The 21643-nt window shown below is 37.5% G+C and overlaps 1 protein-coding gene across 3 annotated transcripts in view; it reads left to right on the top strand.

Moving 5' to 3' along the window:
- PTPN21 (protein tyrosine phosphatase non-receptor type 21) overlaps positions 1 to 21643 on the top strand; it is a 68159-nt gene that overhangs the window by 16233 nt on the left and 30283 nt on the right. For all 3 annotated transcript variants that reach the window (XM_081047336.1, XM_081047335.1, XM_081047337.1), the window contains 6 exons: positions 9779 to 9948; positions 15644 to 15741; positions 16991 to 17058; positions 17832 to 17902; positions 19915 to 20002; positions 20416 to 20504. In XM_081047336.1, coding sequence (XP_080903462.1) covers positions 9779 to 9948; positions 15644 to 15741; positions 16991 to 17058; positions 17832 to 17902; positions 19915 to 20002; positions 20416 to 20504 — 584 coding nt within the window. The remainder of the gene's footprint in view (positions 1 to 9778; positions 9949 to 15643; positions 15742 to 16990; positions 17059 to 17831; positions 17903 to 19914; positions 20003 to 20415; positions 20505 to 21643) is intronic.

Genomic DNA, 21643 nt, shown 5'->3' with positions numbered 1-21643 from the left:
ACCTTTGTTTTTTCAGTGAGATTTTTATCGTTCTATTCCTTGAATATAGGGTATTATGAGTAGAGGATGGTTCCTATTATCCTTTTTTTTCAAAAAAAAAAAGATTTTATTGCGGAAGGGGAACAGGACTTTATTGGGGAACAGTGCGTACTTCCAGGACTTTTTCCAAGTCAAGTTGTTGTCCTTTTAGTCTTAGTGGAGGGCGCAGCTCAGCTCCAGGTCCAGTTGCCTAGTTGCAGGAGGCACAGCCCAGCATCCTTTGGAGGGAGTCGAACCGGCAAAATTGTGGCAACTGAGCCATCCGGCAGCTCAGCTCAAGGTGCCGTGTCAGGTGCCGTGTTCAATCTTAGTTGCAGGGGCCAGAACCCACCATTCCTTGCAAGAGTCGAGGTGTCGAACCGGCACCCTTGTGGTTGACAGCCCATGCTCCAACCAACTGAGCCATCTGGCCACCCGGGAGCTGAGCGGCAGCTCACTGACTTCATTGTAGTTGCGGAGGGCGCAGCTCGCTGGCCCATGTGGGAATTGAACCCACAGCCCCATTGCCCAGAGCTCGCGCTCTAACCAACTGAGCCACCTGTCTGCCCCTGATTCCTATTATCCTTGATAGCACGTACATATTTATGTCTAGTTCTTCCTATTCTACTTTTAAATATAATGAAAATATCTTGTTTTATGTATTTTTAAATTGCACTTCTTGGAATAAAATGTGACTGGTGTGATGGTATTTAAACAATTTTAAAAAGTGAGTGTATATTTCTGAGTTATGTACTCTCCATGACTTGGTCCTCAATGAGGAACATAGTTTAAAAGGAAATCTATTAAAACTGTAAGTGTGCCCTTTGTTAAATGGAACTTTACATTATTAATAAAAAGGGAAAAATAGCTTTTTTATATTAAAAAAGGAAACAGCTTTACTGCTTCCGTGGAGCATGTGTATACATGGATGAAGTATATGCTATAACTAGAAAACCACCTTGTAAATATGTGGAGAAAAAGAGTTATTTCATGTGCGACGAAACCATTAATTTGCAAGCTTTGATTCATGAGAAAGCAAGTATAGCTTTTAATAACAGAAGTCTAGGAGTTTCGTGTGTATCTGTTAGTATTTTAACCACAAAAGTAATTTCCTTTAATTTTACAATCCTCAGATCTTCATGGTAATACCAACTTAAGAACAGTGCAGCTGCTCTATTTTTTCTGTTTTTTTTAAGGCAGTGGAAACTGTTGGATAATATTTTTTCAGGCAATAGAAATTACCTTTGACTAGATTCTTTCTTAAAATATATTTAGGCCCATATTCGTTTATAATTCTAAAATCCTCTTTCTAATCCCCTTTATCTCTCGGTGACCTTCCACGGTTATCACATCATAATGATTTCTGTGTAATACAAAACAGTTATCGTTTTAACCTGACAAAAGTGAATGTCAGAAAAATAAGCAGCTATTCCTAAATGTACTCATTTCAGTTCTTTTCGTTTTTACCTTGTGCATTTACATCTTATAAAAATATTGCTCACACTACCCAATATCTTTGGTAAGACAAGGTAAGTGGGATAACTAAGACATGAGTTCAAGAAAACAAAACAAAAAAAATTCCCCTGTGAATTAATTGAACTATAAGAACTGGAATATGGGCCAAATTAGTCTGAGTTATCTGTCTTTTTACTTAATTCTCAATAAAATGAGATCAGTACTATTTATCCACTGCCCTAAAACAGAGGCATTTGCAAATTAAGCTAATAAACCAGCCCCAAAAGGCCCAAGTTTAGATTTAAATAAAGAGAAATCTGATTTCTTCGTGACAATGGGATATCAGAAATGGCCCTGTGATATAACTAGTTCATTAAAATGATTGAAGAATGGATGCTTGCTTTACCCCCAGTTATGTGGGAAGCCAAACCAAATGACCTTTTATGTACAAAACAGAGCACATCAGCCTTTGCCTGTACTGAAACTGTGTGCAGTAACATCTCAGTTATTACTATAATTTTGGGGTAGTAAAATGTTGTATATGCTAACATTTCCCACTTAATCCTAGCTTAGTCTTTAAAAAGTTGTCAATATTGTTTTATAATTGAATGTTTTCCTTTATAGCAGTTTATCAGTATCTTGTCTCCCGTGTATTTTGCTTGTCTTTATTTTCCTACTGGAATATAACTATCTGAGGGCAAGAACTGTTCTTTTCTTCAATGTTGTATCCCTATCACCCAAGCAGCACTTGACATATAGTAGGTGTTCAGTCAACATTCATTGAATTGAGTAGATGTCTTTCTAAGACATCAGTCCATTTTTCTTAGAAAGTACAGTATAATAATGTTTTTCGAAGAATGATCTTACTTTGGGATCATTGTATTCTTCTCAGCATCTTATTGTCCAGGATAGGAAATAGAAAAGATATGAGCAGTTGTCTATGTAGATAGTGATCCCAATTCATGCCTTGGACTTTCTGTCAATAAATCCCTGAAATTGACTTTCATTTGACTCTTTTTCCTGAAAGTTGAATATTACAACAGCAGAAAAGTCTGGTCATTTGAGGATTTCAATTAGTTGGGCTAAAATTCAGTAAAACTTTCAGTAAAATTAAAAGATGAAGACGTACTATTTTTTTTTTTAAGATTTTATTGGGGAAGGGGAACAGGACTTTATTGGGGAACAGTGTGCACTTCCAGGACTCCCCTCCAAGTTAAGTTGCCGTCCCCTCAATCCCAGCCGTGGAGGGTGCCAGTCAGCCTCAAGTTGTTCCAGTCCTAGTTGTGGAGGGCACAGCCCCAGGTCCAGCCACCACTGCCAGTTGCTGGGGGCACAACCCACCATCCCTTGCGGGACTCGAGGAATTGAACTGGCAACCTTGTGGTTGAGAGCCCACTGGCCCACGTGGGAATCGAACTGGCAGCCTTTGGAGTTAGGAGCATGGAGCTCTAATCCCTAGCCACCAGGCCGGCCCTTTTAATTGTTCTTGAATTCTTATATGTGCTATGGTATAAGGATATTGTATATTATCACCTTGAGAGTAAAATAGATAATATACTGTCTGACCAAGGATAGAAGAAAAGGATTAAAATTAAACAGAAAAGGAAAAAATACTGTCTGCATTGAGGCAACATGACCACCAATACTATCTGTTAAAAGGAAGAAGTACAATGCTTTATTATTTATGGCAGACTCAGTGTAGAGGTAAGCTCTGGGCTTGAATTAGGTTAATACTTGTTAACTACCCTTGTTAGATGATCTCTGCCTGGGATAGGCTTTATCTAGTGCTATCTCCTCTCATCTCTTTCCTGATGAAAAGTCTTCTGACTTCTGCTTAGTCTAAGAAAAGCATCAGGATAAAATTATAGTTGCAATTTTATATGGGATTAACTTTTATCAAACTCACTGCATCAGTGGCTTAATTTGTGTGTTCCTCTGCTCTGCTTTAAAAATAGTACAACTAAAAAGACTCTTAAAATAATTAGACAAGAAATGACTTGGGGATTAGGAAAGGGTTTACATTCTGACAGGATTTGGACCTGCTTATAATAGCTGGTGTCTGTTTACAGGACTGTGATTTGGGACACACCTTTTACCTTTTACAAACTCAAAAAATTGTAAACTACCTTTTCCTCTGGACAAAAAGCTTAATTACCAAGTCACTTTGTTCTCTGATTAAATATTAGTTCATTTAGAATAAGTCAACCATATCGTGTCTGAAAAGAAGCCAAATTTTGTAACCACGTAAGCTTTGTTTTCACTATAATTTATGTCGCAGTTATCTGTACCATTTTAGGAGAGTAGCTAGAAAAATTTTGAATAGCTATGAAGAAATCATTGAATAAATTTAGGAAAACTACTGATATGTTTGTTCAGAACAAAATAAGAAAGAAATGGTGAATGTAAAAATATCTGATAGTGAAGAAGTTTCACGAAAATCTACTGAGTGATAATCAGGAATTGATCTAGAGGATGTGAGAAGATTGTTATTTAGAGGCTTCTGTTAGAATGAGTTTCCCACAGGTCTAGTCAGGTTGCTTTGGGTCACCAGTGAGAGTAGACATAGCTGTGGAGAAAGACAAACTACATGGATTCTTATCCAGAAAAGTACTGGGACATTAGATAAGGAGTGGTGGGAGGCGTGATCTGAAAGCCAATAATTAAAGGCTGGTTTATGGGAAGTTTTTTGCTATAATTAAATTGAAGCCCATAAATAATACAGGACATACATAACCCAGAAGATTCGGATTCAAGGAAGAGAAGACATGATTCTGGGAAACTTTCCTACACCGAATAATGACTGGTAAATAATAGTTGAAATTTAAGGCACAAAAGGGGCCTGTCTGTACCAACGTTTTTGGATTTCTTTTAAAAAAGAAATAAAAGGCCCTGGTATATCCTAACTTTAAATAAAGGGAGAAATTAGTTTGACTCTTACTTGAACAGTTTTATATATATACACTGTTCCCCAATATTCCCCAATTGGGGAACAGTGTGTTTCTCCAGGGCCCATCAGCTCCAAGTCGTTGTCCTTCAATCTAGTTGTGGAGGGCGCAGCTCAGCTCCAAGTCCAGTAGTTGTTTTCAATCTTAGTTGCAGGGAGTGCAGCTCATCATCCCATGTGGGAATTGAATGGGCAACCTTGTTGTTAAGAGCTTGCGCTCTAACCAACTGAGTCCTCCAGCCGCCCCTCCAGAAGCTCAGCGGCAGCTTGTTGTCTTCAGTCTAGTTGTGGAGGGCGCAGCTCATTGGCCCATGTGGGAATCAAACTGCAACCCTGTTGTTCAGAGCTCCTGCTCCAATCAACTGAGCCATCCGGTCGTCTTGAACAGTTACATTTTCAAGGAAGAAGCATGCTTGACTCATTTTGTTCTGTTTTCTCAGTCACAACTCAAGAGATCCTATCTGCTAAATTTATGTACTCTAAGATAATTTAACAAGAGTGTTTCTAAGTTTTATCAGCACAATTATAACTTACAAAGTACTTCCACACAGCTTTCTGATGAAGGCAGGTTACATGTTATTTTCCCTGTGAAGAAACTGAGAATGCAGTGAGGAATTGACTTGCGCAAGAGCTCGTGAGTGATGGAGCCCAGACTCACAAGTCAAACCTTTCCATTTTAAGTCTAGTGCTCTTTGCACTGTACCTTCCTAGTGGCAGCTGTCGGAATTGCAGGCATAGCCCCCTAGAGGAAATACACATAACAGCACTTTACCAAAACAGCAAAAATTGAAATAATCCTTTATGACTTTGGAAAGAAAATATGTTTGAATGTACAAGTGAAATAATGAAATCACAATGAAATTGTCTAAAGTTCTATAAAGCTATATATAAAATAAGTTATTTTTTCTAATCATCTTTTGGAAATGAAGCAATCTTCAATACTTTTCCTAATAACAAAGACTTACTCTTTTGTCCAGACAACTATTGTTTTTTTGTTTGTTTAAAGGAGGGCGCAGCTCACAGTGGCCCATGCGGGGATCAAACCAGCAACCTTGGTGTTATTAGCCCCACACTCTCACCAACTGAGCTAACCAGCCACCCCCAGACAACTTTTTAATGCCAGTCTTTAGAAAGATTTATAAAATTCTCTATTCGTCTTAAACGAAAGGACAGTGATTAATTATTAGCAACAGTGGTTGTTGTTAAATACATGACTAATTAGTGGTTAGAGTTATTTGTTTCTTTGATAAATAACTCCAGACTACTATGTCTTTGAAATTCTCTATAGCTTCTTTTTAAGGAGTTTTGTTTGTATGTATGTGTTCTCTCTTACTGAAAAAGCATTACCCATCACTTCCTGCTGCTGCCAACAAACTATTTAAAAAAGCCCCTTTCCTTGCATTTGTCATTTTTAAATCTGCTTTGAATAGGATAACCAAATCACTAAACTCATTAAAAGTATATGTAAAATTTTAAAGGTTCAAAAGAGACAGGAGAAATTTCTTCTTTGTCATGGACATATACGTTATAACTTGACTGTGTCATGTATTATTCATCACACGAACACATTTTTGCCTATTTTTTGTTCAATTATGTTCAGATAGTTGGGGTTGCCAGATAATTGTCAAGCTACAAAATCTTGACCTAAGTATAGACATTAGAAAATAGAAAATATAATTAACTTGTGGCGAGGCTCATCTATTTTTGGCTCATTTTTTTTCTTAGACTGCTTCAAACAAACTGAATTTGATCTATTTAAACATTTAAAAAAAGAACTTTAAAGTTCTCTGCTTAATTTTAATTATAAGTGTTTCTGATCTTTAAAAATATCTTTTTTTGAGAAGAAATTCACATAACAGAAAATTATTCATTTAAAGTAAACCATTCAATGATTTAGTACATTCACAAAACCGCCTCTATCTAGTTCTAAAACGTGTTCATTACCCTAAAAGGAATCCCTGTACCCATTAAGCAGTTACTCCCCATTCTGCTCACCCCCCACTTGGCACCCCCCAACCACCAGTCTACTTCTTGTTGCTCTGGATTTATCTATTCTGGATATTTTATTCACTCATCTTTGATTCCCCCCCATCCCTGACCTTTGTTTTCTGGATGGGTTTTAACTTCCCCAGATTCTCAAGATTGTTATTCTAGACAAATCCCCAAAAATGGACTTATACAGAAGATTCTGTACCTGATGAGAATTTAATCACATTTTGTTGCTCCAACTCTACCTACCCATCCCCATCTTAGAAACAAACCATATTGTAGTCATATAATCTCATGGAACAGGTGTTGTTATTTGATTACGTATATGTAGAAATTCTAAGAAAGCATTGAATCCAAGAATTATGAGATTTTAGTTACCCACATGTTATAAAGATTTCTAACAGCAATTTTTGAAATGTAATACCTCCTTGGAAGTATTTAGCAAATTATAAACTTGGTTTTGGCTAGCCTTAACTATTTCTTAAGATAGAACACGAACACAGGAGCAAGTACCAAAGAAAATACTTTACTACAGTATAAAATGAGTTAATGTTCAAATGTTCAAAATCTTAGACTCCTACATCTAAAATAGCTAATCAACAAATAATTTGCTAAATCTATTCTTTTCAGCTGTTTGTACAATTAGATACAGACCTTGCTACTCCTTTATAAAGTATATAATATATATATAAAAAAACACTGATGATGCAATTTCACAAATGTGTTTCTCTTTCTATTTTATTTATATCCATATGTGGCATGACTAATATATGCATTGCTAAAATAAATAAACAGCACATTTTAAGAGTTTATTTCTTTTAGAATGTACCTTTTTTAGAATACTAGCAGATTATTCAGGTATTTTCTTGTAATTATATCATGATCAGTTCACAAAAGATACAACCACAAATTATATAATAAGCCTCTAGGTTTGTGATTCTGTTTAAGTTTTTGAAAAGTTATGTATGCAAAGGGTATTTTTAAGGTCTTTTAATTGTGTTTACTGTTAGGACCAAAGCAGTGTTGGATCCTAAAGGATGGCACGCCTTCTGTGTTTATGGCAAAAAGTATTTGTAGTTAAGTGCCTAACGTAACATGTATGTGTTAGAGACCAAACATGGTACATTGTGTCCAGTTCTAAGATGGAACACAAAACATAAACACAAGTAATAGAAATGTACTGTGTCGCAGTCAATCCAAATAAATGTAACTAATTAGAAAAGAGTTTTTTGGAGGCATCTGTAATTGATTTTGTGGATGTTTAGGAGAGTGGATAAAGCTTATCTTTTAAAGATATAATAGTGGTTTTCTAGTGTCAAAATGCACTCATAAAAGTTTTGCATTCATTCCTCACGATGGAGTTATTAGGTATTGCCTTATTTTATACTTGAGAAAACTGAATTGGGTTGATTAACGTTTCCACTTCACAGCCAGCAAGTGACAGTGTTGGGAATTAAACTCAGGACTTCCGACTTCAAGTACTGTGTTCTTTCTATTAAACCAGAATTTTCTGTAAATTGCAGTTGAAAACAAAGAAGGAATAATACCTGTAGTCCATAAATGTGATACATACTCTGTCCTAACAGATAACATGTAATTCATTCATAAACATGATCATAACTTCAGAAAATAATTAACAATAGGACTCAGACTTTCTGCTGTATTGAAGTGTGTTTGGAAGTTCAAAAATTTGATTTCCATGCAGCTTTTCAAGGATAGGTTCACAGAACTATCTCCTGCATAATGTTGGAGGAGCAGTGTGGTGTGCTACAGTGGTTTTCAAACTTGAGCGGGCAAAAGATTGCACTGTAGGGCTCATGAAGCTCCTCAGGTAACCCTGGTGGAGGTGGTCCAGGGGAAAGACTTGCTTTAGAGCTTAACACACACACACACACACACACACACACACACACACACAGTCTGTTTCATAAGGTTATGGTGATGATTTAATCTATGATGTTGCTGTAGTTCTTGAAATAGAACCTCATACAAAGTAAATGTTCAGAATATTCCATTCATATGTGATGTCTTGGTGGCAAGTAAGAAGCAAGAGAATGTTTATTCTTTCTTTCATTCAACAAAATGTATTGAATTCCTGCACTATTCTAGCTGTGGATATAAAGGGGAAATGGACACATTCCTCACTCTTGTCAAGTTTATTTGATTAATGGACTCATTTTAAAGGTATAGTTCTTTCCTTGTAAAAAGTTGTACGATGAAATGAATATCGAGGGCAAGTTTGTATAATTACTTTTCCCCTGTAAATTAAAAATTCAGGTTAAAAAACTAGCCTGTATATTATTACTTCTCATTTTATTGTTGCTCTAAAGCCACATTATCCAATACAGCAGCCACTAGATGCTTGCGTCTCTTTATATTAAGTCAATTAAAATAAAGTAACATTAAAAATGCAGTTCCTCAGCTGCACTAGCCACGTTCCGAGTCTCAGCAGCCACTGCTGCTATATTGGAGAGCACAGGTGCAGAACGTTTGCATCATCCTAGAAAGTTCTGTTTGATAATGTTGCTCTGGAGTCTAGAACACAGCAGTGGTTTTCCCAAAATTACCTTGACTGTAAATTGATTTTGAGGTAAATATTAGCAGTGGCCCAAGGCTGTCACTTCAACCCTTAAGGGTATTAATTATACCCTTTCAGGTTGACCAAGCCCAGGGCTGGTATTGACTTACCTGAACAGTTTCATTACCCAGCAAGTGAGATCTAAATGCTAATGTCAGGGCATTTCGGAAAACCTCCGAGTAATACACGTAAGCTGTTTTTAAAGGATAGCTTTTCTGTGTGTGTGTGTGTGAGAGAAAGAGAGAGAGAGAGAGAGAGAGAGAGAGAGAGAGAGAGAGAGAATTTACCTCCATAGTGTTATACTTGCTTTAGATGTATGTCTAATGAACTTTTGGGGGCAAAGAAGAGTTGCAGTTTTGAAATTACGTTAGATTACTAGAATTTACAGTACTCACACCAACTTATTTATTTATAGAAGCCAAATTTGAGAGTCATGAAAGGTTGGATTAACACTAATCAGAATTCTACTAGATAGAGCCCCAGGTATGTTTATTATAAATTATTAATTATAGTAAATTTAGTGTTTCAGTCGTTTAAGAACTAAACATACCTTTTCAGGATATGGTTTTGGTTAAAAAACTGGATGTAAATTTTCATAGCACCCACTGCATTCTGATGTCTAGGCCATGAAAGCATTTTTTTTTTTTTCTATTGGTTTTGCTGTTGTCTCTTTCTGAGAAGCGAAGCAATGAGAGACTGCTGTCACTCGGTCTCAGGTCACAGACCAGAGCAATTCAAGTATAGAAACCTTTCTGTGCATTTCTGCCTCCTTCAGTGACTTTCTCTCTTTCCAGGTCACCTACTTCAGTCTGTGGTACTACAACAAGCAAAATCAGCGCCGGTGGGTAGATTTGGAAAAACCGCTGAAGAAGCAGCTGGATAAATACGCATTGGAACCTACCGTCTATTTTGGAGTGGTGTTTTATGTGCCTTCAGTCTCACAGCTGCAGCAGGAGATTACCAGGTGAGGAATACCATGCTGCTTGCTTTCATAATCTAGTGAGATTAAAAAAGTGAACTAAGGTTGAAGTCAGGAGATAAGGCTCACCTTTGCCCTGTGCCCCACCGTTTCGGCCACGATATTACAGAGAGGTTCTGGTAAGCGTTGATGGCAGAGTGTTCTCTTGCATGTTACCTGAGTTATGGGTTCGCTAGGCGCAAAGGAATGATTAAGGTGGAAAATGTTTTTACCCTGGCTGTGAATTTTTCTTGTAGTGATGTCACTTTTAATGTTTTTGTTGATTTGTTTCTGATCTCTCAAACAATGAAATGAGAGAGGAGTTTAAAAGGAAATTAGTCACAGAATCTGTGTTCATTCTTCAAGGCAATGTGCCACAGGTTCTTCTAGTTCTGACTCCAGTAGTTATATTCTGCTACAGGTGGGAGGGGGAGTGGGTTGGAGGGAGATGGAGAGGTGGTGAGCTGTTTAAGGTCAGGTGCACTTAACAGGGACAAAGGCAGAAAGGCAAGGTCATATTAAGGAGCGGGATAGAGCAACTAAATATTCTTTTTTTTTTCCTTGAAGACAAAACAAAGCAAAAACAAGGAATAAAATGTGGATTCTTGAGCCTGCCTTTCAGAGGTCTCTGAAATCCATCACTGCCTTATCTTTTAAATCCCATTTAACATTATTTTTGAGTCAGTTTGGCCTACTTCCAGTGCCCTGAACACGCCTCATGCCTTTTTATCTTTGTTTCCTAGATCTTTCTTTACTCTTTATGCCCGGGAATCCTATTCATCTTCTGAATTTTCATTCAAAAGGCACCTTCTTCGTGAAGCTCCTGGAACTCCCAGGCTGAATGAGCTTTGCCTTCTTCAGACCGTCCTAGAATTTGCTTGTACTTGTGATTAGATGGCAGTTGTCACAACCTCTTATTGTAGTTATTTGTGTACATCTTATCATTTTCTTAGGTTTTAACCCCATGTTTTCTTAACTTTGACCTTTTGCACCAGTGCCCTGCAGATAGTAAGAGCCTGGCACTGCCCTGCGTTTGTGGAATGTTCTTTTAAAGTACTGAGTTTACCAGTTAGTTATTGGAAGGAAGATGGACACCCAAAGAAGCAAGAATCAGATAGTAGGGATAAACATGCACTGACTATAAAACAGATCTGAGATATAAAAGAGTAGAGACCAGGAGGGAAAAACAACAACTGATCACTTTGACTCACTTATTCAAACATTTATTGAAGAGATAATATGATATGATGTAAGAACTATATTGGTTAATGTGGGAGATAAATATACAAGTGAATGTGCTTTAATCCTATCCTGGAGAAGTTGCTCACAGTCTGGTGGAACTGACAGTCCGTGTAAATAAACAATGATGGTATGTTATGATAATACATGCTTTAATTAAAGTACTGGATTCCTAGGGTGGGGGGTGGGGAGCATGACCAGAGAGGGTAAATAACTGACTTTTCAATTGATGGTAGAAGGAATTTTCTAGTTAGAGGGAATAGCTTGTGCAAAGTAGGGGGATAGTGAAATTGACTGATGTTTTCAGGGAATTTCAGATACTTGCTTGAGAGCACAGAGGAGATTTTAAAAATAGGAATGTCCTACTCATGAAGTCATGGTACAATGAGGAAAGACATTTTTGAATTTTAATGAAATGGAATGATGAAATTTGCATTTTACAAAGATCACCCATCATAGAAGGTAGAGTAGAGGTGGCAAGACTATGTAGGTAGGAGACCAGTTAGGAATGTATATGCCATAATCTAGGCATTAGTGTAGAATGTGGAACTGAACAAAGGCATTAGCTGTAGGAAGGGCTGAGAGAAATGCCTGGTAGATTCAACCAGTAAGCTTGTACGTTGATTAGGTGTAGGAGAACCTGCTAGACAGAGAAGTTGTATCAGTAAGGATTAAATACGGCTATGTATGCATATAACAACAACAAAGCAAAACCCTAAATATCTTTGGTTTCTCCTATAAAAGAAATGCAGAGGTCAGCCATGCAGACTTATATGATAGCACCACAGTGTCTTTAAGGATGCACGCTCTTTCTCTCTTACTGTCCCACATTCCCAGCATGTTCTCCCATTTGCTAGCTCACCTCATAGTCACAGACTTCTAGAGAAGTTCTAGCTGTCACATTCCTATTCCAGGCTGCAAAAGGGGGAAACTGATTCTACTCTCAGCTAAGTCATGTTCCTCTAAAGGGCCTTTCTCAGTTCTGCAGTCACACCAGCCACATTTTAGTACTCATAGCCAAATGTGGCTAATGGCTACCGTGTTTTCCCGAAAATAAGACCTAGCCAGAGAAACAGCTCTAATGCGTCTTTTGGAGCAAAAATTAATATAAGACTGGGCCTTATATTATGTTACATACTATATTATGTTATATACTATAATACTGTAATTATTTACTATAATTTTTGCTCCAAAAGAAGCTTAGAGCTGTTTGTCAGGCTAGGTCTTATTTTTGGGGAAACACTGTACTACATTGGACAGCGGAGACATACACCATTTTTACCACTGCAGATGGTTCTGTTAGGCAGCTCTGCTCTGGATCTAACAGTTGGTTCACAGGAAACAATTGGAGCTTAGATTAACATGTTGAGTGACTTGCTGTTGAGAGTACAATCAGATGAATCCAGAATGTGGAAAATTACACAAGACAACTTCATTTTGTTTGTCTGTAAGCAACATGAAAACAAAGAGGAGACATCTTTTTTTTAAATTAAGAGAAATTTAAAAATATCAGTTAAATGTAATCTGTGGCTCTTGTTTGGTCCTGATTTTTAAAAAAACTGTAAAAATACATTTTTGGATCAATTGCAAAAATTGTACATGGATTGGGTATCGGATACTATTAAGGCATTGTTGTTCATTTTGTTGGGTATGTTAAAAGTGTGTGTGTGTGTGTGTGTGTGTGTGTGTGTGTTTAAGCTTATTTTTTAGGAATATATACTGTAGGTACTGTGATATATATGGGATTGCTGTAAAACACTCAGGATGAGGGTGGGGAGAGGATAGAGGAAATATAGCAGTCATAAAGTTGATGATTGGTGAGGCTGCGTGATAAGGATTTGGGGGATCATTGTACTTATTCTCTATATCTATTTCAAAATTTCCATAATAATACTTAAAAAATTAAAAATCCAATACCTATACATTAGCCTTCTATTATTAACCTAAGCAAAACAGGTGAATACTACTTTTTACATATTATTTAAATTTTCTGTTGTGTAAAATAAAACATCTACTATAATTACTTAATAGAATATTTTTTGTGTAAAAATATTTTATATTAGAAAGTTGGTTGATAAATTGATAAACATTTAGGTAAAATTTTTATTTAGTTTTAATCAGCATATTTGCTTTTGGGCAAGTTTATGGAATGCTTGCTTTAAGATGTACAGACGGTTTCATTCCTTGGTTTATAAACAGTTTTGAATTCAGGTTTGCATGTTACATTTTATTATGGCATTTTAAAAAGTTTTTTGTTCTTTTTATAATAAATATTTAAAGGACATATTTGTAAACTATCCTCAGCCCCACTAACATGTTAAAATTTTAGCAAATATTGTTTGCTAACAGAATGTGATAATACCTTTGAAGTAAAATTTCTCGTTTTTTTTCTTACAGTAAATACTTAAAAATATATATCTCCTGCTTGCTTCCTTTGAAGGATTTTAGGGACAATACAATAAAATAATAAAAGCAACTACTTATGCTTCTTCCTGTGTGTTAAACACTATCCCAGGCACTTTGTACTTATTAATTCATTTAATCCTCACAACACATCTTATGAAGTAGGTACTGTTGTTATCTCCATATTGTAGATGAGGAAACCAAGACACAGAAAGGCTAAATAAATACCTGCCCAAGGTCGCACTGCTAATATGCAGTGGAACCATGGAAACTCAAGCAGGATGGCTCCTAAGTCCTTGCTCTTACCATTTTCTGTGGGCTCTAGTATAAAAATACTTTTAAACATATGGAATACTGGAAAACTCTGTAACGGACATTTGAGACATTTAAGAATATGAGCTTTGGAGTCATTCAGACTTGGATTCAAACTCCAGCTCAGCCTACCACTGTGGATCTGAGCATATTGCTTAACCTGGTTAAGGGTAGCAAGCGGGATATATTAATGAGTGTGGCTGTGGCCGGATTTTAGCTTTGAGCTTCATGGGCAGTCAAAACAAAAGAAGGACTATTATGAGTCCTGTCATTCATTATCTGATAAAAAGCAAAGCAGTTTGCAAATATGACAAACTTTCCTGGTAACTTCCTGGACTTTTTAAAATAATACAGTCTTCGTCAAATAGGCTTCAAATAGGCTTTTGAAAGGAGCTACCTAGTAGAAAGTTTCAAGTTCTCCTCTTTGACAAGATTCCAGAACTGTCATATTCTGTTTGCTGCTTGAGGGAAATCTGTGGGTTTTGCTGCTAGCAGGTAGAAGGGGATTACTTGGATCTAAATACTTATTTGAGTGGATGGTGTTTTGGTCACATTCTTTGGTAACAAAGAATGGAGACCTTAAATCTATCTAAAATACGTGTAAAAGAGATCGATTTAACGGGACATAACGAAACGATTAAAGGAGTCGATTCCCAGGGGAATTCAAGTATGAACTGTAACTGGGTTGCACTTCATAGATACCAAATCTGGAAGTGATTCTGGATTCAACATGCCTCTCTAGACTGTATTGGCAGAGAGTTGGTGGGTCACTTCACACCGTATCCCCGCATCTAGAACAATGCTTGAGGCTTTATAGGTCCTAGTAATTAAATGTTAAGTGAATAAATAAAAGCAAGTCAGAATAAATCTTCACGGTGGAGCTTTACCAAAATGAAGACGTGATAACAGATGAAATACCGGTGACTGGCTTAAAGTAGATGATCACTAATACTAACAGTAATAGCAATGGTTTATTGAGTGCCGGCTGTGTTCTGGTATGTGCTAAGAGCTTGAAATGTAGTCCTTGCATGTTTTCAGCCTTGTGGAGGGATGATAGTACCCTCATTTTACCAGTGATAGTTGAAACCCACAGATTATGACTTGCCCAAGTTCACCCAAAATGATAAGTTGGAGAGCTAGAACCTAGGTCTGTCAGCTTGACTGAAGCTTGTGCTGGCTACCAGTGCGCTGTATGTTTAAAGTGTGAAAAGAAGTAAACTTGCATTACAAGAATATTAAGAAAGCATCTTAGCAGCTATTCTTTTTGGGATTTCATCAAAAATATTGTACTCATATAAACCTGGTCTGAAATATCAGGAACATTTTCTTCTGGCTTTATTTTCCAGGACTAGGGAACTTCCACCAAAGTAAGCAAAGTCTTATGTTACCAAGTTCCTAGTGAGAGTTTTTAAAGTAAAGATTGGCCATTGGTCCTCCATTTCTCCAACTAACAAGAATATGTAGGGGTTGCCCTATAGGGCATAAGACAGATGATCAGTTGTCTTCTCCGTGCTTGTAGCTTTGAAATAACTATAGTTAAGGATAACTATATTGATTACTGTGCGCGTGTGTGTGTATTTGTAGGTTAGATACAATCAAGGACATTCTTGTCCTTCTTCGAAATCATCGTGGGTGAAGGTTTTATGTGACTAGCTTATGCTCCTCTACCAAATTATAGTAAAATGCATCATCTCAGTTGGAAGTAATATTGATATTGACTTTTTTAATTGATTTTTTTAAAAAATAGGTACCAGTATTATCTGCAGCTGAAGAAAGATATCTTGGAAGGAAACATTCCTTGTACATTAGAACAAGCAATTCAACTAGCAGGCTTAGCTGTTCAAGGTAAATAATGACAATTGATAATGTAATAGATCTATCAGATTAAAATGTGTTATAATGAAAACAGCAAGAGATTCTTAAAGTAATTGAATTTCTATAGTAGTGTTGATATATTAGTGAAATATTATTCTGTTATCTATGGGGCTTCCTTGTGGGAAAAATGAATTTGGATGGCTTCAGGGGAATGAGACTTCTGGAGGCTTAAGCATGTTATCATACGTCAACAGATAAACAGACCAAAACTAGAGAAACACACACACACACACACACACACACACACAGCATTTAACATGCTGTTCATCCCTCTAGTTCAAAGACTTGATCTGCTGCTCGCTAATATTTTAGGAAGAAAGATCAGCCAAACACTGAGGTTGATCAGGTTCTGATCACTTATACTTTAGGCTTAAGTCATTTGTTTGGTTTCTTAAACAGTTGTCCTGGATTGTAGAGCATCGTCAGTCATAATGGATAAACTTTTGCATTTCACAAGTAATTTTGAATTGTTTAATTCTGTTATTTTTTACCTGTTTAATCGGTGTGTATTTATGTGGATGTATATACTTTGGGAAGACGTTGGATAGGGCATTAATTCAAGTAACTGGTATTTAATCTTAGGAATTGAAATTTAATCAGAAGACTCATTAATAAAATTCCTTCAGATATTAGTAGGCATGGAGACGTTTTTCATTTCTAGACAAACAAGTGCTTGATACACATGGAGCCACATTCCTTTTCAAGGTACTTTGAATCTTCTTAAGTGTCATCTTTGGCTTGAAGAATTAGTTTTTCATAAGCTTTTTGCTGAACTATCAATTTTTCTTTTGTTTTACCAACTGAAAATTCTAAACAAATACATCTTGCTGTAACATATTCAAATGATCTAATTCCATCCCCTAGAGGCAATCACTACTATGAACAGTTTGGTTTTTTTTCAGACGTTTTTCTATGCATAAGTAAACATACATGATTACAGGGTAGTTTTTGTTTGTTTTTTAGTATAAAACTGCAATCACATTACATAGTTTGTAACTTGTTTTTTCACTTTATTAACAGGCATTTTTCCAAGTCAGGAAACATGACTACCTAATGTTTTTAAAAACGTATTTTTAAATATACTCTTTGTAGCTGTAAGGCACATTTGACTTGTGAATCATAAGCACACCATCCATTTGCTGCAAACTGAATTTAGTTGTGCATGTTTTGTTATGCAAATTAAGCACAATTGACATGTGAATATTTATCATTTGTATAGCTGATTTTGGTGACTTTGATCAGTATGAATCCCAGGACTTTCTTCAGAAATTTGCCTTGTTTCCTGTGGTAAGACTTCTTTTGACCTTGGACCTTTTTATAACCATTTATTTCCATACCTTTCATAATTCCTGAAATAAAGTCAATATGGTTTTACTATAGAGGAGTGTTAAAAAATAAATTCCCTCTTATAAACAACTCAAGTGTAGTAAGTTCATTTCCTGTCATGCCCATCTTGGTCCTTGTAAATGCACAGAAACTGAAGGACCTGTAGTCACTGGGCTGCAGCCAGAGAAATGTATTTTGTGTTTGGATGTGAGTCTAAAGAGAGGGATTCATTTCCAGCTTCTGAGGAACCACGCAGCGGTTTTGTTTTTAACCGAAGGCTCGAAACCTCACGAAATTAGCTAAAATGAAGTTGGCTTCACATCAGCAGTTCTAAAAGTAGATAGTTTTAAAAACACACTGCTCTCTACTTTTTAAAGTCACTACTGATGGAATTGACAGGAAAAATGTGCACTGGAACAACCAAGGGGGATGGTCTATATAACAAGTCAGGGAACTGTGCTGGGCTCAGGACTGGCTGGTGGGTATCACCCAGCTGAAGTAACTCGGGTGAAACTTTCTCAGGGAGAATTGGAAAGGCAGGGCAGGTGTTTCGGCTCCTGAGCAGGAGCCACCTAATTTCTTAGAAAGGTAATGCTTAAGCAAAGCTGCCTCATATTAACACTCGTCCTAGTTTTGCCTGATAGTGACACGCGTCAGTAAGACTTAGGAGCAACAAGTCTTCCTAAGAAGTCTGGTGACTTGTTTACATACTTACTGCAGTATGTTTTCTTCAGGGGTGGTTACAAGATGAAAAAGTGTTGGAAGAAGCAACCCAAAAAGTGGCCTTACTGCATCAGAAATACAGGTAATGCTAAGAAATAAGAAATGGAAATGGTGTAGAACTAATGCCTGTTGGAATTTGAAATATGCATTGACACATACAAGCATATTTGGAATTTTACTGCTGCTGCAACTCCTAGTACTGTGAGTGGCCAATATTTACATAGCACTCACTACGTGCCAGGTGCTGGTCTAAGCACTTACCCATATTAGGTCCTTTATTACCCATGTTTCATCAGCGAGGAAACTGACAATGTTGAAAGCAGCCAGTCATTGGAAGGTGCCAGTTCTTCACCCAGTATATTAAAGCTTTTGGTGCTACCTGGTCCTGTGTAGGTTAATTCGAGATTAGCGAGACTTGTTTTCTTTTATGATACAGCAAGTCCAGGGCTTCCCCTCCCGTACACCTTTGGGAACTGTGTCTCTGTCCTCTGGGGAAGTTATGCTAAGAGCTATGCTGCTTATTGCACTGACCTACCCTAATGACTTGCTTTGATGGTGAATCTGTACGTGTTGTCTGTAAGAAAAATTCTCTTCTAGAGAATGCTAGGTCTCTTGCTAAACCGAATGCCACACCATTCCGAGTACTTTATATAGCTTTCATTTCTTATAACCACTCTTTAAGGTCAGTGTTATTATCTCCTTATAGATTGGAGAAGCCAAGCTCAAAAAGACTAGATAACCTGCCCTAAGTGACATGTGGTAGAGGTGGGATTTTGAACCCAGGTCTGTCTAGTTATAACCTGTTGTTCATCCTCTCCCATTAAAAATAACCTTTTGCCTTTAGTCTCTCCCCACTCAAATCCATAAACGGCTCACACAGGATTAATGTTCCTAAAATATCACTTCCCTCTCCTCAAATGCTGCTCGTGAATCTTGTCTTGCTCTTCACTAGCCTGAGTTCATTTCGCCTGGGATTAAAGCCCTCCTATGAATCAGTTAAATCCTGCCCATCCAGCTTTACCTTCTGCTGTCCCAAATGGACCATTCTTTTTCCCCAGCACAATTCGTCCCTCAGGCATACATCACCTTGCCTTCTGTCACTTTAATTTATTCCTGTGTGCATCTCTTTAAAAGATAGTCTATTGCTATTATTCTCTGTGAGGCAGAGTGCTGCATGCTGTGGCCCAGAGATAAGTAGACCAATCCCCTGCCATCAGAGAATGTGTTTCCTGCCTTGCAGTCTAAGGTGTAGGCAGGACAACCTGTTGTAGTAGTAACTATAATACTAATAATAGAATGTGGGAACAGTGGGCAAGTGTGCCGATTGTGGCGGGTCTGCACAAACCAGGGGCATCAGACTTAGACTCGGGGGAATCACACAAGGTGACAATAGGAGGTGATCCCTAGGCCCGGTCTTGAAGGATATTAGGGGTTGACCAGGTGCACCGGTGAGTGACAGGTATACCAGGAGCAGGGACCAGTGTGTGTAAAGGCCCAGAGGCATGAGGGAACATGGTGTACTCAGAGAAATGCAGAGGTTGGGATGGCTGCCATGTGGGTGCCTGGTGGGTGTGGGGGAGCAGCAGAAGAGAGGCTGGAGAGGCAAGTTTCAATGCAGTTTGAGGCACCTTCTTTACACACACCCTATTCCTGCCCATCCTTGTAATCTGTGCTGGAGCTGAAAAGGATTTCCATCCTTCTAACTCATTTCCTGCACTTTTATCATTTGGCATTTAGCACACGATGCTCAGTATTGCCTGATGTTTTGGATAATAAGCAGTTACTCAGAGGTTTAGAAAGAATCCTAGCTTTACCTGCAGATGCTTTAGCGGGCTGTCTTCCTCCCTGCCTTCCCCTTGCCTGCCTGAAGTACCAGGGACAGGATCTTACATAACTAACCCTCAGTGTGCATCACAGACCTTTGCATGTAGTCAGTGTTCTGTAACTACTGTTGGATCGATATGATGAATTTCAGGTGCTTAGAAACTTGAAATGCCAAATTCGTATGTAGTACTTTAGACAAGCTTTTCTAAATGTGTGTTTTTTTCATTTTTAGTTTTGCGAACAATCTCACTAACGTCTTTTGGGTTGCAGAGGGCTCACAGCTCCTGATGCTGAAATGCTGTACATGCAGGAGGTAGAGAGACTGGATGGCTATGGAGAAGAGAGCTACCCTGCAAAGGTCAGCATGACACGAAGCCTGGGGCTCTCCAAAATTTATCCCAGCAATTCCGAGATGACAGTGGGAAACCCAGGGATGCCCTGCTGCACGACGGCTGGAGACACGCAGAAGTCTAGAAATTTGAAAGCTGGGGTCCTTGTGGCCAAACTTTGTAGTAAACACATTCCTGTTTTGCAGTTTGTTCTTTAAATGCTCTTGAAAGAGTTCCTAGAGGGGCCCATCTCTTCCTATATTCATACACATTTACAGATGATAACATTTCTAATTTTTAGACTTGTTTTTTCCCTTCAGAATAGTTATCGTGTAGGTCTTCTGAACATTTTCTATCTGGGAAACAAGTTTAGGGAACAAAGTATAGTTGACGTTCTTATGCCTCTGCTGCCTGACTTTCTTTTTCTGCTGCTTCCTTTTAGGATAGTCAAGGCAGTGACATATCCATTGGAGCGTGTCTTGAAGGTATCTTTGTGAAACACAAGAATGGAAGGCCTCCTGTGCTATTTAGGTATTTTTCTTATATCTTTCCGTGCACTTTCTGTGGCACCTGTTGTGATGTTTTTTTCATCTCTATACTAGTTGTTTTTGCTCATAAGTCTCTCCCAGAGTCTCATTAGGACATGGAAATATGCCCTTTCTAGCATGAAATATGCCTGACTTTAGCGGTTCTTTTTATAAGCCACATTTTTCAAAATCAGATGTGCAGAAAATAGCACTTACAATGATGGTTGACTTAAGAAATGCTTGAAAATATGTGCCTGTTTTCTTACCATATGGAGGCCATTCTTTGTTTTGATGTGAATTTTTCACTTGAGCTTTGGTTTCTAGGGCTATTTCTTGTGGAAAATCTAACGCTTTCTCTGACTCTAGTTAATGTACCAAAATTCCTAAAATACTGATATCTAAGTAAATTTCATTTGTTGATTTTTTTCCCCCTGATTATAAAAATTCATCTGTGAAAATCTTAGTTTATAGTAAGACAGACAGAAAGGATATATAGCAGTGCTAACAGTGGCTGGCTCTGCGCAGTGATAATGCAGGTGACTTAAATTTCATTTTCAGTATTCTGTGTTCCAGTTTATGCCTTAAAGTAGTGAATTGGACCGTGTTGTTCGATCCCTCTTCATTCCTTAAAATTCGTAATCTATAAAATCTAAAGTGTCATTTCACAGAAATATTTGCAGTTTTACTGAGATTCTACCTATTTTGAGTCTATCATCTCGATGATAAATTAAAAGTTTATATTGTTTTCATAAAGTAGTAAAACGTTATGTCAATTTTGTTTTTTTGCTCCTGTGTGTTTCTCATTTATTGTTGCTTATCATGAGCCAGGTTCAGTGCTGAATTCTTTCTGTGTGTTTTCCCATGCAATCTTCGCAACAACCCTGAACAGATGGTATTTCCACATTTTGCACACAGCATAACTGAAATTTAGAAAGGTGAAGTGATTTGTCCAAGGTCATGGAGTTATTAGCTGGTACAACCAAGAGCTCAGATTCTCCACTGCAAGCCTGGGCTCTTAACCGCTGTGTTAAAAGAATATTCCCTTCACCGCTCTTTTAAAAGAAAAATTTCCCCTGCTATTTAAGTTTTCTAAACCATCCATCACTACCATTTCTTCTTGAGCACTAGTTTTTCCTTTTACGA

This window comes from Rhinolophus hipposideros, assembly GCF_964194185.1.
Source record: "Rhinolophus hipposideros genome assembly, chromosome: 5".
Taxonomy (NCBI): domain Eukaryota; kingdom Metazoa; phylum Chordata; class Mammalia; order Chiroptera; family Rhinolophidae; genus Rhinolophus; species Rhinolophus hipposideros.
The sequence above is the reverse complement of the archived record's forward strand: the minus strand, read 5'-3'. Positions and strand labels throughout refer to the sequence as shown.